Source organism: Amblyraja radiata, chromosome 4, assembly GCF_010909765.2.
Source record: "Amblyraja radiata isolate CabotCenter1 chromosome 4, sAmbRad1.1.pri, whole genome shotgun sequence".
Lineage (NCBI taxonomy): Eukaryota > Metazoa > Chordata > Chondrichthyes > Rajiformes > Rajidae > Amblyraja > Amblyraja radiata.
The window spans coordinates 54,298,304-54,315,262 of NC_045959.1; the positions used below are offsets into that span (position 1 = coordinate 54,298,304).

General features: G+C 41.6%; 1 protein-coding gene across 6 annotated transcripts in view; it reads right to left on the reverse strand.

The window, feature by feature from the left end:
* The window catches only part of vps13b (vacuolar protein sorting 13 homolog B), an 806,769-nt gene that overhangs the window by 334,886 nt on the left and 454,924 nt on the right, over positions 1 to 16,959 (reverse strand). For all 6 annotated transcript variants that reach the window (XM_033019455.1, XM_033019454.1, XM_033019453.1 and 3 more), the window contains exon 22: positions 12,751 to 12,875. In XM_033019455.1, coding sequence (XP_032875346.1) covers positions 12,751 to 12,875 — 125 coding nt within the window. The remainder of the gene's footprint in view (positions 1 to 12,750; positions 12,876 to 16,959) is intronic.

Genomic DNA, 16,959 nt, shown 5'->3' on the forward strand with positions numbered 1-16,959 from the left:
TAGCATTATACGAGAAACAAATAAAGGCTTTTAATGTAACTATCTATTTATTTTTTTATTAATTCAATCTCTATTTTTCCACAATGAATTCTTGTCAGTTTGTTTAAGAAACAATGTACTGAATAATAGCTTTAAAAAAGGAACATTTATGATCTGTGTGCCAGGCTGGCATAAAATCAAAGCTTCCAGCATTATCATATACTAAGTCATTCAGTAAATGAAGATTCTGTGAATCAGAGTGCAGCTGAACACATTTAAGGGGGCTGTATTGTCAGGAATTTCCGGCTTGCAAGCCAGAAATTCCAGATATAAACAAACTGACCACTCAACAGTATCCAGGATGACAGCGAACTACAAGCCTATTTCGATCTTTTCTCACTACAGGTTTCTGCCCAAATATAACGATCCACAACGTACGCCTCTGCATGTACCCCTGTCCAAGAAAGCAAACAAACTCTTCAAACTTTACCACCTCTCACTCACTAGGCTTTGTCCTGCCCCCATCTCTCTCACATCTTTCATCCCCCCCGCCTCCCTCCCACCTCACCACCATAGCAGTCTAAAGAAGGGTCCCGATCTGAAACATTCAGTTTAGTTTAGTTTATTGTCACATGTACTGAGATATTGTGATAAGCTACTATTGCGTGCTATCCAGTCAGCGGAAAGACTATACATGATTAAAATCGAGCCATCCACAGAGTACAGATACATGATACAGGAAATGGACGTCGCCTGTCCATGTCCTCCAGAAATGCTGCCTGGCCCGCTGAGTTATTCCAACACTGTGTCATTTTTTTGTAAAGTAGCTCTGCAATTCCTTGTGTCTCCAAAATGTAGTTACATTTGGCTTTGTATGTTAATATATCAAATTTCATAGTCATGTAGCAGGGAAACAGGCCTTTCAGCCCAACCTGCCTATGCTGATCAGGATACCCTACCTACACAAGTCTCACTTGCCCCTGTTTGGCCTATATCCCTTTAAACCTTTCCTATCCATGTACATGTCCATATGTATTTTAAATGTTGTTATAGTACCTGCCTCAACTACATCCTCTGGCAGCTCGTTCCATATGCCCACTACCCTCTGTGAAAATGTTGCACCTCAGGTTCTGATGAAATTATCCCCTCATGATTTTATATACCTCTTCAAGATCACCCCATAGCCTCCTGCGCTCCAAGGAATCTCTGGAGTTATTTTAATGTCGACACAGAGATTCTGCATGAAGGATGCATTGTTTGGATATCTTGGGATATTGTATTCTTGGAAAGAGTGTGCTAAATCGTCCAGCATCGTGGATGTTGGTGCTCTTGGCTGCTGCCCAGGGAGTTCAAAGTATGAAGCACAGTTGTTCACCTTTGTCATTTCCAGCTAGTTGGAACGATCTTTCTCACACTGTTGAGATCAGCTTTGTTTCAAAAACAATACCCATGATTTAACCCTGAAAGTGGTGTTTGGATCACAATGACCAAAGCACACGAAAGAAAAATTATTAAATTCATTCACTCAGTCTCGGTTAGGACTTCAGTGCCGAGCAACATTGACACTAATATTGACTTTACTTTAGCCTTTAGAGATACAATGTGGAAACAGGTCCGTTGGCCCACCAAATCCACGCTGACCAGCAATCACCCCAGACACTAGCACGATCATACACACTAGGGACTATTTTACAATTTACAGAAGCCAATTAACCTACAAACCTGTATGTCTTTGGAGTGTGGGAGGAAACCAGAGCACCTGGAGAAAATCCACGTGGTCACAGGGAGAACATAAAAATACCGTACAGACAGCATCAAAGTCAGGATCGAACCCTGGCCTTTGGCTCTATAAGGCATCACTGTGCCACCCCATATAATTAGAGGTATTGTCACCACCATGAGTTCTAAAAGTGGGACTCCATCTTCTCTTTCATGGACTGAAAAACAGCTGACTTGTTATTTGAAGAAACTCAAACAGTTTTCCATGTGTCATGGTCAGTTTATACTTTTCAACCTTGGATAGGCACATGGATATGCAGGGAATGTGGGGGATATGGATTATGTGCAGGCAGATAAGCATCCGTCTTGGCATCATGTTCGGAACAGACATTGTGGGCCGAAGGGCCTGGTCCTCTGCTGTATGCCTCCTCTATGTTCTACGGTTGAACTGCCCCAGGCCCAAGTCTTCTTGTGTGCCAATTCCACATAGCACAAAAAATCTAAAACTTTTTGCAAATACATACCTCTCATTTTCAAACACCTCCAGTGTTCTAGCCTTCACAGTCTTCAAAAACGGAGAATTTCAGAGATTCATCACATAAACTGGCAGAGCAAACAACCCATCATGTTCGGCACAGGCATTGTGAGTTGAAGAGCCTGCTCTTGCCCTATACTGTTCTATGCTCTAACTAAAACAGATGATTCAGTCATCACCACAGCCATCAGACTATTAAACACAACTTCAAACAAACTATATATATATATATGCAGTGGCTTGCAAAAGTATTCATACCCCTTGAACTTTTCCACATTTTGTCACATTACAACCACAAACGTAAATGTAATTTATTGGGATTTTATGTGATAGACCAACACAAAGTGGTGCATAATTGTGAAGTGGAAGGAAAATGATACATGGTTTTCAAATTTTTTTACAAATAAAAAACTGAAAAGTGTGGCGTGCAAAAGTATTCAGCCCCCCTGAGTCAATACTTTGTAGAACCACCTTTCGCTGCAAGTCTTTTGGGGTATGTCTCTACCAGCTTTGCACATCTGGAGACTGAAAATTTTGCCCATTCTTCTTTGCAAAATAGCTCAAGCTCAGTCAGATTGGATGGAGAGCGTCTGTGAACAGCAATTTTCAAGTCTTGCCAGAGATTCTCAATTGGATTTAGGTCTGGACTTTGACTGGGCCATTCTAACACATGAATATGCTTTGATCTAAACCATTCCATTGTAGCTCTAGCTGTATGTTTAGGGTCGTTGTCCTGCTGGAAGGTGAACCTCCGGCCCAGTCTCAAGTCTTTTGCAGACTCTAACAGGTTTTCTTCCAAGATTGCCCTGTATTTGGCTCCATCCATCTTCCCATCAACTCTGACCAGCTTCCCTGTCCCTGCTGAAGAAAAGCATCCCCACAGCATGATGCTGCCACCACCATGTTTCACAGTGGGGATGGTGTGTTCAGGGTGATGTGCAGTGTTAGTTTTCCACCACACATAGTGTTTTGCATTTAGGCCAAAAACTTAAATTTTGGTCTCATCTGACCAGAGCACCTTCCTCCACATGTTTGCTATGTACCCCACATGGCTTGTGGCAAACTGCAAACGGGACTTCTTATGGCTTTTTTTTCAACAATGGCTTTCTTCTTGGCACTCTTCCATACAGGCCCGATTTGTGGAGTGCACGACTAATAGTTGTCCTGTGGATAGATTCTCCCACCTGAGCTGTGGATCTCTGCAGCTCCTCCAGAGTTACCATGGGCCTCTTGGCTGCTTCTCTGATCAATGCTCTCCTTGCCCGGCCTGTCAGTTTAGGTGGACGGCCATGTCATGGTAGGTTTGCAGTTGTGCCATACTCTTTACATTTTCGGATGATGGATTGAACAGTGCTCCATGAGATGTTCAAAGCTTGGGATATTTTTTTATAACCTAACCCTGCTTTAAACTTCTCCACAACTTTATCCCTGACCTGTCTGGTGTGTTCCTTGGGCTTCATGATGTTGTTTGTTCACTAATGTTCTCTAACAAACCTCTGAGGCCTTCACATAACAGCTGTATTTATACTGAGATTAGATTACACACAAGTGGACTCTATTTACTAATTAGGTGACTTCTGAAGGCAATTGGTTGCACTGGATTTTATTTAGGGGTATCAGAGTAAAGGGGGCTGAATACTTTTGCACGCGACACTTTTCAGTTTTTTATTTGTAACAAAATTTGAAAACCATGTATCATTTTCCTTCCACTTCACAATTATGCGCCACTTTGTGTTGGTCTATCACATAAAATCCCAATAAAATACATTTACGTATCTGGGACACATGACAATAAACTCTCTTGACTTGACTCTTGACTATTTCATTTCTGAGTGTGGAAATTCTTCAGCACTTTCCTCACATTTCTAAGTACTTCACAAGGTGTGAATCACATGGGAGATATTCTAGTTTTTATTTTTAGTTTCATCAGAGATACAGCATGGACTGCAGCCACTGTGTACGCACTGTCAAGCCTTACCATCAACATCCACAAAACTAAGGTCCTGCTCCAACAGCACCACACTGTGCTCCTCAATCAATTAAACCAAAAATTAAATTACATTTCAACACTGTATGACTCTCTGACTCTAATTCACATGATACACGTATGACCAGAGAGCCAAATGTTTTTTTTGGGGGGAATATCACCAACTGCAGGTTTGATGCAAGTCACTTAGCAACCTGACTTGGAAACACATCGCAGTTACTTTATCCTTGCTGCGATTGAATCCTGGAATTCCTGAACCAACATAATTGAGAGAATATTTCGACCATAGGGATTTCAGCTCACCACCATCTTCCCGGGAGTAATTAGGGATGAGTGATAACTGCTGTCTTTGCCAACTACATCTACATCCTGATTTAAAAACACTGCTTTCATTACTTGCAAATTTGGTCATCCCTCATAATATCTCCCAGCTGCATCACTGAGCATGCCTGTATGGAACGCTTAAAGCAACTAACTCACTGAAAGGTGCTTCTGATACCATCGCTCCTCTGTATTACAAGCTGCTCAGCTGTTTATGCATCAGTTGAACAGAAGATTTGTTTAAAAAAAGAAATAATACAGTACAAATATTTGCAATTCACATCTATAAGAACAGCAAGGTTCGTAAGGAAATGAAATACGTCCACCACTGATTTTCCAGCATCCGGTGGTCCGGCATCTCCTTTAATCCAGACAAAATTACGAGTGCGCAGTTGAAATCCCCGCAGGAAGTCCCTCCAAAAATGTGGCACCTTGGCCGGGTCAGGCAGCCGATGTCGACCTCATCGGGAATTCCATGGCTGATCGGTGAGTTGAATCAGCCAGGGCTCTGGAACTCCGGTGCGGCCGGAGCCAGCAGATCTGTTTCCATTGCCGACGTCTGAGGCCAACTTTGCAGGCCTGTAGCACGGCCCGCAAAGGCCGTGATCTCTGTTGGTCTGGCAAAACGGATAATCCACCAAGACTCCGGAACCAAGGGTGCTGCGAAATCAGTGGTGGACCTGTAAAATGTTTGCTTAAGAAAGCTTCGGCCGAACTGTTGATCAGTGAGTAGCTAAAGGTGATATGAGACATGGAACAAAGGCAGATGTATATCAGACAAAAAAAAGATACAAAGTGCTGGAGTAACTCAACAGATCGGGCAACATCTCTGGAGAACATGGGTATATGACAATTCCCGTCAGGACCCTTCTTCAGACCTGAAAGGTCACCTATCCACGTTCTCCAGAGATGCTGCCTGACCCGCTGAGTTACTCCTCCACCTTGCATCTTTTCTTTTTGTAAACCAGCACTTGCAGTTCCTTGTTTCTGTACATCAGCCAAAATCCAACTGAATGTTGAACAGGCATGAGGAACTGATGTTTCTGTTACCATATTTTTAATATTTGTCAACTAATATAATTCCAGTCTGCAACATGCCAACTGTAGATGTCACAGGAGTTAAGCTTCCTAAAATATTAATAAATATTAGTGAGGCAAAGAGTGCCAGTACTCAACAGCAAATGTCCGACATACCTTAAACTGCAATATACTGTTCATTACAAACTGCTTCCTTCTAATTTAACCATAGATTTGAGGAATCAGAAATATGTCAGATAGTCGTCACAGAAAACGTGGTGTAATCTGTTATTTAGTGAGTACAGTCTGAGATTCAGGCTTGTATATGCACACAACCATACAGAAAACATTCATGCAGGAAAATGTATAGCCCTAATATTGCGCTTGTCATTGATATTTATTCCAATCAAGGGGTGACACAGTGGCACAGCTGGTAGAGCTGCTGCCTCACCGCACCAGAGACCTGGGTTCAACCTGTGTGTTTCCTCTGGGTGCTCCAGTTTCCTCCCTCACCCTAAAGTGCAGGTTTGTAGGTTAATTGCCCCTAGTGTATGTGGAATGGTTGAGAAAGCAGAGTAACATAGAACTAGTGTGAAGGCATGATTGATGGGCGGAGTGGGCTCGGTGGGGTGAAGGACACATTTCCAAGTTGTCTCTTAACTACAAAACAGTGTAAAAAATGAAACACTGAACTCTGATCCATTTTCCAAAATAAAAAAATAGAACCATCTTGTTTATGGTCACATCCATTATTACATATATATTCCTGCTTAAATTTAAGTTTAGTTTAGAGATACAACATGGAAACACGCCCTTCAGCGCATCGAGTCCACGCCGACCAGCGAACTAATATAATCAGAATTGTCAAACTTAAGGTCCATGACATATTTTTACCTGCAAGTTTGTTCAAGAGTTACATGGATAAGATGGTCTTAGAGGGATATGGGCCAAACGCAGGCAGGTGGGACGAGTGTTGATGGGGTATACAATATGTAGAAACAAAGATAACTGCGGGAGTCAGAACGACGGAAGAAGGGACCCAACTCGGAACATCACCTGTCCTTTTTTTCCAAAGATGCTGCCTGACCCGCTGAGTTACTCCAGCACTTTGTGTCTATCTTTAGATGGGGGCATGTTGGTCGGCGTGGGCAAATTGAGCTGAAGGGCTTGGTTCCACGCCTTATAACTCTACAAGGACAGCAAAACCTTGCGAGTTTCAATATCAAATCAATTTATCACTCTTTTCCTGTTTGCAAATAGATTCAGGTTGCTGACTACATGTCAGTAAGTCAAAGTAACAGAAATTCAGGAGTTAAAACGTAAATAGAAAATCAACCTATAACTGTAAATCATGTTATAATTCAACACACCGTTCATCAAGGGAAAAAAGTGAAGTAATATGCCAGTAACAGCACTCATGCTGAGGGTCAGATTCTGTTCATGGAAACCATCTGGTTCAGTCCCTTCGCTCTGCACCAAACACAAATGATCTTTTAAAAAAAATATCCAATTCATTAATGCATCGCAGCTGCAACTTGTGTTACTTCATTTTTCCATGGTAATGTCCTTTCTGTTTCAAGGATCTGATTTCAGTTTGGTAGCAACGTATCCCTCCATCAATATTGAACACATTCATGTGTTAAATATTAAGAGTTATTGCAAATTCCTGAAATAGAATCATTTATTTTTTAATTATGGCTACATCAGAACTTGTAAATCCTGAATATATCATGTTCGCAATTTTGTTTTGTACTTGGAATTATATCTATTGGCAGGTGAACTTAATCATATTTTCAGCTTTTAATAGGAAATTAATTTCAAATAGCGCGTGTTTTTCATACTCTAAACATAGTTTGAAATTCCATTCCTTCATTAAAAACATGTTATTCGTGACAATAAAAATAACTTGTGAGAATAGATCTGATTTGAGGAAGCAGACCTCCACTGAATACTGCCCGGTCACAATCCACTAATCCCACCAATTGCTGGCCATAGGAAAGTCTTCTAAGCTCTGTCCAGCTACTTTTATAGAATGTAATGGGCACAACTAAAATAAGTGCTTTGCTTGTTGCAGCAAAAATGTACGTGTAAGATCATTGGAAAATTGTGTTCAGTTTTGGTCACCCTGCTCATTAGGTCATAATGTCATAAGGAATAGGAATAGAATTAGGCCATTTGGCCCATCAAGTCTACTCCGCCATTCAATCATGACTGATCTCTCTCCCCCTAACCCCATTCTCCTGCCTTCTCCCCATGACCTCTAACATACGTACTAATCAAGAATCTGCCTTAAAAATATCCACTGACGGCCTCCACAGCCTTCTCTGGCAACAAATTCCACAGATCCACCACCCTCTGACTAAAGAAATGTCTCCTCATCTCCTTCCTAAAAGAATGTCCTTTAATTCTCAAGGAATTAGCTGTAGGAAGGACATTATTAAGCTGGAAAGCATGCAGACAAAATTTACCTGGATTTTACCAGGACTTGAGGGCAAGAGCTATGGGGGAGGCTGGGCATGCTAGGACTTTATTCCTTATAGCGCAGGACACTGAGGGGTGATCTAATAGAAGTGTATAAGATCATGAGGGGAACTGATAGGGTGAATGCACAGGCTCTTTTACCCAAGAGTAGGGGGACCCAGAGGACATAGGTTTAAGGTCAGAGGTAAGGTGGTATCATGTTCAGCACAGAAATTGTGAGCCGAAGGACTAGTTCCTGTGCTGTACTGTTCTGTTCTTTTAAAGCAAACCAGGGGTATAAAATATTAAGACATAAGGTACTGCAGATGCTGGTTTACTAAACAAAGACACAAAGTTCTGGTGTAACTGAGTGGGTGAAGCAGCATCTCTGGAGAAGCTGACAGTCTGAAGAAAAGTTGCAACCCAAAAGTCATCTGTCCACGTTCTCCGGAGATGCTGGCTGACCCGCTGAGTTACTCCAGCACTTTGGGTCTTTTTATGGCATAAAATATTAACTGTTGCACCCCAAGTATACAAAATGTGAAATGAGTTGATAAGAAAATGGAATGTACAAAGTATTTAACTTATCAACATGGAAATCATCCAAAAGGTTTGAGCTTTATCAACTCTAGTTTGAGCTTTCTTTTGCCTCAAATTACATTTTTAATCAGTTGGTCACTCCTTTGTAAATACGAACTGGCATTAGTAATGTGTAGGTTAGAACATTTTGGGGAAGGCATCTTCGGCACTTTAGTTGGTAATTAAACCTATTCAACAGTAAGTAAATTTAGTGAATATTATCCACTAGATAAGTGCAATTGAATTTGGAGAGAGTCATAGAAGCATTCCGCTTGGAAACAGGCCCATCAGTGCAACTTACCCACACCGATCAACCTGCCCAATATACACTAGTTCCACATGCCTGCCCTTGGCCCATTCTAAATCTATCCAATTTCAAGCTGGTTACACACTCAACACTGTCCGAGCACATTTCACAAGTATTCCACAACAGCAGTCCCTTTTTCATTCTTAATACAAATATGTGGTAGAAAGGTTTACATAAAAGGAAGATTTGAAATATATTGACATCAGAAATTTATGAATTAAATGAGATGAGCAGTGTCACTGAGTTTAAGAGTGCTTATTTAGGCTGATTTTTAATTTTAACCACAATTTTTGTCTTAGTTTAGTGTAGTTTAGAGATAAGTGGAAACAGCCCCTTCGATCCACTGAGTCGATGCCAACCATCGGTCACATGTTCACACTGATTTTGTTATCCCACTTCCGCATCCACTAGGAGCAATTTACAGAGGCCAATTTATCTACAATTCTGCACATCTTTCGGTTATGGGAGGAAACCGGAGCACCCAGAGGAAACCCACACGGTCACAGGGAGAACATGCTCTACCAGCTGTGCCATGGTGACACCAGAATTTAATTTAAAGTCAACCATGTGCACAATCATTTAAATTGCATTATTATTTGCACTGTGCTGACAATAGCACATGCATCCCAATGTGAATCTAATCCTTAAACACCCAAATTGAATACGTTTTTAAAACAAAGATGTGTGAATAAATAAATGTGTTGGAAAGAACTGCAGATGCTGCTTTAAATCGAAGATTGACACAAAATGTTGGAGCAACTCAGCTGGACAGGCAACATCTCTGGAGAGAAGGAATAGGTGACGTTTTGGGTCGAGGCCCTTCTTCAGATTGATGTCAGGGGAGTGGGCGGTACAGAGATAAAATGTAGTTGGAGGCAGTAAGACTGGTTGGAGAACTGGGAAGGGGACGGGGATGGAGAGAGAGGGAAAGCAAGGGGTATTTGAAGTTAGAGAAGTCAATGTTCATACCGCTGGGGTGTAAGCTACCCAAGCAAAATATGAGGTGCTGTTCCTCAAATTTGTGCTGGGTTTCACTCTGACAATGGAGGAGGCCCAGGACAAAAAGGTCAGTGTGGGAATGTGAGGGGAAGTTAAAATGTTGAACATCCGGGATATCAGGTAGGTTTAGGCGGACTGAGCGGAGGTGTTCAGCGAAACGATAGCCGAGCCTGCGCTTGGTCTCGCCGATATACAGAAGTCCACACCTGGAACAGCGGATACAGTAGATGAGGTTGGAGGAGGTGTAAGTGAACATCTGCCTCACCTGAAAAGGCTGAGGTCCTTGGACGGAGTTGGCGGGGGGGAGGTATAGGGACAGGTGTTGCATATCCTGTGGTTGCAGGAGAAAGTACCTGGGAGTGGTTTGGGTGGGATGGGACGAGTTGACCAGGGAGTCGTGGAGGGAACAGTCTCTGCGGAAAGGGGTGGATAAATGGCAGCTCTGAATGAATGGAAATCTTGAAAACAACCTTCCAGATATGTAGAGAACTCCAAATAATTTAAAATGCATGTCATCGGAAGTTATACTAATGAGAAATCACTCTTTTGGTGAAATTTGGCCAGCTTAAGTTACCAATTTCAACTTTTCATCATCCATTATTATTGCCATCCTTCAGGTGGAAAAGAAACACAGAAATGGATATAGTTCCCACTATTCATTCAATTTATTATTTAAGCACCCAAGCAGTGCTTGCTATTGGAGATTGAATGGATGAGGTTTATGAAGTTTATATATGAAGTTTATATCATATTTTTATTAATTTGCATTCATCGCAAACTGCCAATACCAACAGACTCTGTATTCTGATTTACAACCAATTATCAATGAGCTAATGGTTCTAAAAGTATCACTTCCAAGTTACATGGCGACAAAGTTCATATAGGATATACTGCAGAGAGAGTTGGATTTATAATGTGCCTTCTTAAGGTCTGCCACCTCATAGCAATTTATAGCAAATTAAATACATTTTATTCACTATGGGAAGAAACACAACGGCCAACTCACACATAAACTGCTAGAGGAAATCAGCAGGTCAGGCAGCATCTGTAGGGGAAAGTGACTGTCAATAATTTGAGTCGAAATCCTGTGTCAGGACTGACATTTGTGAAGATGTTGCAAGGACTGGAGGGACTGAGTTACAGGGAGAGGTTGGGCAGGTTAGAGCTTTGCTACTTGGAGCGTAGTAAACAGAGGGGTGATCTTTAAGTCTATAAAATCTTGAGGAGAAAAGATAGGCAGCACGGTGGCACAGCGGTGGAGTTGCTGCCTTACAGCATCAGAGACCTGGGATTAATCCTGAATATGGATGCTGTCTGTACGCAGGTAGACACAAAATGCTGGAGTAACTCAGCGGGACAGGCAGCATCTCTGGAGAGAAGGAATGAGTGACATTTCGGGTCAGGACCCTTCTTCAGACCCGAAACGTCACCATTCCTTCTCTCCAGAGATGCTGCCTGTCCCGCTGAGTTACTCCAGCATTTTGTGTCTACCTTCGATTTAAACCAGCATCTGCAGTTATTTCTTACACACACGTTCTGTAGGGAGCTTGTAGTTCTCCACATGATCGCGTGGGTTTTCTCAGAGTGCTGCAGTTTCCTCCCACACTCCAAAGACACACAGGTTTATAGGCTTTGGTAAAAATTGCAAATTGTCCCGTGTATGCGTAGGATAGTGTTGGTGCAAGGGGATCGCTAATCGGCGCAGACTTGGTGGGCTGAATGGCCGGTTTCTGCATAATATCTCAAAAAAAGATAGAGTGAATGCACACAGACTTTTTCCCAGGATTGGGGAATTAAGAACTGGAGAGTATATATTTAAGGTGAGAGGGGAAAGATTTGAAAAAGAGCTGAGGGGACAACTTTTTCCACAGAGGATGGTGGATGCATGGAACAAGCTATCAGTAGAAGCGTTAGAAATGGGTACAATGACAACTTTAAAAATATATTAGGACAGGTTCATGGGTAGAAAAGGTGTAGAGGGATATGGGTCAAATGTAGGCAAAGGGGAATAATTCAGGCAAAGTAATGGTAATTCATGGTAATTTATGTAGGCAAAAGGGAACAACGGGTGACAAGGGTTATGGAGAGAAGGCAGGAAAATGCTCTTAGGAGGCAGAGATCAGCTATGATTGAATGACAGAGTAGACTCGATGGGCCGAATGGCCTAATTCTATTCCTATAACATGTCAACTTGTAAATTCTTCCTTCTAGTCTGAAGAATGGTTCCAACCCGAAATAAAATCCATCCTTTTCCTCCAGAGATGCTGCCTGAGCCACTGAGCTACTCAAAGTACTAAGGCACTTTGTGTCTATCTCAGATAGACATCTTTGCCGGTATAGACAAATTGGTCTGAAGGATCTGTTGCCATGCTGCAAAGCTCTGTAATTCTGTGACTCACAGTAACTTACTCACTCCGGGATTGTCTACAGGGAAGCAGGCTCCCATTGCTGCAGTAACCTCTTGTGGCAACCACTCAACCGGCCATGCAGATAGGGAATGAACTAGGTTAGTCAAAGGTTAAATGATGCTGCACATTATCTGATCAACAGGCTCAAACTGATCAAATGTATAAACCACCCAGTTATAACGAGCTAACAGGAGAAATTAAGATAGAGAGGCAAGGATGGAAACTGAACATAAAGCTGAGAATTTTTAAATTAAGGGAATGCTTGACCTGGATCTAATGTAGGTCAGAAAGCTCGGGAATGACGCACAATTCATTCATGATGGACTTGGGATAAGGGCAGTAGAGCTCTGGATGAAATCTTGCTGAAAGGAACCACTTCAATTATTTATTAAAGAAATAAACAGCACATCCGTCTGTAGTTTGGCTTGGCACCACGCACCTGCAATGTTAGACGTTTGACAGCATCCCACACTAATCCAATAAACGCTTTCATTCGTTCTTCTGAACTGCTCCATTCTTCACTGCTTTGCATTAGCTTGATCGGTACAGAGAGCGGTCGAGATTCTTGGGCAAAAATTAAAAGAGAATGGTAATTAGTAACAAAAAGCAATTGTAGGAAGGATTATGCACTTCAAGTACACCGTCGTTCATGGACATTCCACTGCTAAAATTCTTAATTCTAATGAGAAACACTTGCATTTAAACATTGCCTTTCAAATACCTTTCAATACACCCTAAAATAGTTTACAGAAGAGGAAGAAACAAAGAACTGCAGATGCCGGTTATACCAAAGATAGACACAAAGTGCTGGAGTTCAGGTCAGGAAGCATCATGGAGAACAAGGGTCTTTTTTCTCCAGAGATGCTGCCTGACCTGCTGAGTTACTCCAGCACATTGTGTCTATACAGGAAATGAGGTTCGCGGATAATTAATCATTGCTGTATGTAGAAAATCCGGCAGCTAATATGAGCATAGCAACTCCGAGAAAAAACAAAATGACATTAACGGTGGCACAGCGGTAGAGTTGCTGCCTTACAGCACCAGAGACCCGTGTTTGATCCTGACTATGGGTTCTGTCTGTACGGAGTTTGCACCTTCTCCTTGTGACCTGCGTTGGTTTTCTCTGGGATCTCCGGATGCCTCCCACACTCCAAAGACGTACAGGTTAATATACGTAAAGACGTAGGTTCATTGGCTTGGTATAATTATAAATTGTCCCTAGTGTGTGTAGGATAGTGCAAGTGGAAGGTGATTTCTGGTCGGCGTGGACTCGGTGGGTGAAGGGCCTATTTCCGTGCTGTATCTCTACACTAAACCAAACTAAATATTTTGCAAGTATATTGATCAAATAACAGGTATTGCCAAGTCACTGAAGAGAATCCTTGAAAAATTGCTGAAGGACCTTTTTCACTCACTAAGGAGCAGAAAAACCTCAGCTCAAGTCTAATCTTCTCTCACCGTGAAGCACTTCCTCAGAAATGAACGAGCATGCTCACTTTGAATAGATTCACAGCATGGATTCAAAACAGGTTTGAATATGATTATCTTGGCTCTTAGCAGATATGTAACATGCTGTTAATGCTAATGTGTCGACCATGTTATGATCCACAAATTTCACAAATATTTCGAGAATGAATTGTTTCTTAAAATCAAAATTTGCATAGCAAATGCAATGTTTAGTTTATCATGTCAAGCAAAATTAGTTCAGAATTTAAGAATAAATGCATCCCAAAATCCAGATTAAGTCATGGATGCCATGCATGGTAAACAAACAAAACTGCAGAAAATTGTGATTACTATTACTTGCAGTAGTTTGCGAAAGAAAAAAAATTGAATGTTAGAGTTACACAGCGGCTCAGACAGCATCTGAGGAGGGAATGGATGGACGACATTTCAGGTTGTGTGGATCAGCCATCTCAAGCTCAAGAATGGTACTGTGGCCAAACTTCATGGAACACTAGCATTGAACCTCCGATGATGAAAATGGTCCTTTAAATTTTGACTCGGTCTAGTATTCATTGCGAATTAGGATTACAATTTTCAGTTCTCTTCGACAGATTGGAAAATAATCCACTTGGCTTGATTTGGCTATTCAAACTGATCTTCATTTCCCCAATTACATGAATTGAGATTTCTCACACGGTCACCATAAAATAAACTCAGCAGAAAACAATGGAAAAGGGCAAAAGGGCACACACACTCCCTTCAGAAATTCTGCACCATGAGAGGAGAGGCTATGTAAGAGGTTGAATTGCATTAACAGAGAAATAAGCCTGTGAGTAATTCTGCATATTCTCATCCAAATTACTCAAGCAATCAAACTTCAGAAGATCTTGGTTGCGCTCAGATCACAGTCTCAACTGACTTATCATTCACCACCATTAACTGTCTCTGTCATCTGCTTCCTGAACGTCGATACCTTTAAAGGTCAGAAGAAGACAGTGTGCTAACAGGAACATAAGAACAGAAGTAGGTTGTTCTGCTCCATGACCCAGGTCTCCTGTTCAATTAGGTCACGGTGAATCTGCTACCTCTGTCTTTCTTGGATATGTAGCCCAAGGCTCAGTTCCAAGCTTGGATGCAAAGAGCAACAGCACATAAAGTCATTGTTAATATGATCGGTATCTTTTAATTTCCCTTTTACTCATTTGTGGCACGAGTAAGTCAGTGGCACTGTCAACATTTAATATCCATTTCTTATAGCTCCTGATCTGAGCAGGCAATGAAGAGTCAAACTGAGTGATGTGACTGGAGTCATATATAAAACAGAACAGGTATACACAACTGATTTCCTGCGGAAACAAGAAACTACAGAAGCTGGTTTAAAAAAAAGACAGAAAGTGCTGAAGTAACTCAGCAGGTTAGATAGCATGTGTCGAAAGGAACTGCAGATACTGGATTAAACCGAAGTTAGACACAAAAAGCTGGAGTAACTCAGCGGATCAGACAGCCTCTCTCGTGAAAAGGAATAAATGACGTTTCTGGTCTGTAGAAGGGTCTTGACCAGAAACGTCACATATTCTGTTTCTCCAGAGATACTGACCCGTTGTATTATTCCAGGTTTTGTGTCTAGGTCAGGTAGCATCCCTGGAGAACATGGGGAGATGATGTTTTGGGTTCAGATCTTTCTTCAGACTGATTTCCTGGCCTGGAGGACATTAATTAACCTGACAGTTTTATTTTAAATGATCTTATTGATTCATGGTATATTACTGAGGTCATCTTTTTTTTTTTTTAGTCCTATTATTCATTTATTTATTACATTTTAATTAAACATTTATTTATTCGTCTGATTTTAAATCCTCCAGTTGCTATGGATAGATTCAAATCTGTGTCAATAGATCAATAGTTGAGAGCGCTTCGTTTAGAACTCTTACTTTAGAGATATAGCATGAAAACAGGCCCTTTGGTACACCGAGTCCCCACCAGTTCTACATTATCCCACTTTCTCATCCTGACCCTGCACACTAGGGGCAATTTACAGAGGCCAATTATCCTCCAAATCCGCATGTCCTTGGAATGTGATAGAAAACCCACGTGGTCAAAAGGAGAATGTGTAAACTCCACACAGAGAACACTCAAGTTTAGGATCGAACCTGGGTCTCTGGAGCTGTGCGGCAGCGACTTTACCAATTGCCCAAATAGTAATCTAATCTCGATGTTACCATGCCTCATTCTTATTTGCACACTGAAAACATTTTCTTTTACGAAATACATTGATAATGGAAATGTTCTATTTGTTGCACATATGAATTTTTGAAAATTGTTTTAAAAGCTGCTGCGTGATGAACTGGAAGAACGAGGGAGTAGGGAATGGAACTTTGATTATACAACAGAAACAAGAGAAGAGTGCTTAATGGATGTAATTTTGAACTTATGGCCTATAAACAGGGTTCAGAATTGAATCTGCTCTCACCATCCTTTCAAGCAGCACATTCCAGATTATAATAGCTCACCACATGATTATTTTTTCCTCATGTCGCCTATAGTTCCTTTGCCAATTACCTTAAATCTATGTCCTCTGGTTACCAAACCTTCTGGCACAGAAAATATTTACTCTATCAAAACCATTCATGAAATCTCCACTTAACCCTTCTCTACGCTGAAGAGAACAACACCGGTTTCTCCAGTTTTGCCACGTAACAGAAACCTTCAACCCTTCTGATAAACCACCGCTGTATCCTCTCGCAGCCCCTTGAACCTACTTTTGAAAGCGGGGTGTCGAGAGCTGGTCACAATATTCCGACTGGGGTGAACTAAGGTTTTAAGAAACATTTCAGCAAAACTTTCTTGCTTTTATACTGTACGTCACTGCTTAAAATGAAGTATCCCATGTGCCCTTTTAACAGCCTTCTCACCCCAAGGCCGGACTTCATGTCACCACAAACATCAGCATATAACTGCCGTTTGACGGCACTGTGCCTGTAGTCACTGGAGTTTGGAAGGATGAGGAGGGACCTCATTGAAACTTACAGAATAGTGAAAGGCCTGGATAGAGTGGATGCCGAGAGGGTTTTCAACTCGTGGGAGGGTCTAGGACCAGAGGCCACAGCCTCAGAATAAAAGGACGTACCTTTAGAAATGAGATGAGGAGGAATTTCTTTAGTCAGAAGATGGTGAATCTGTGGAATTCATTGCCATAGACGGC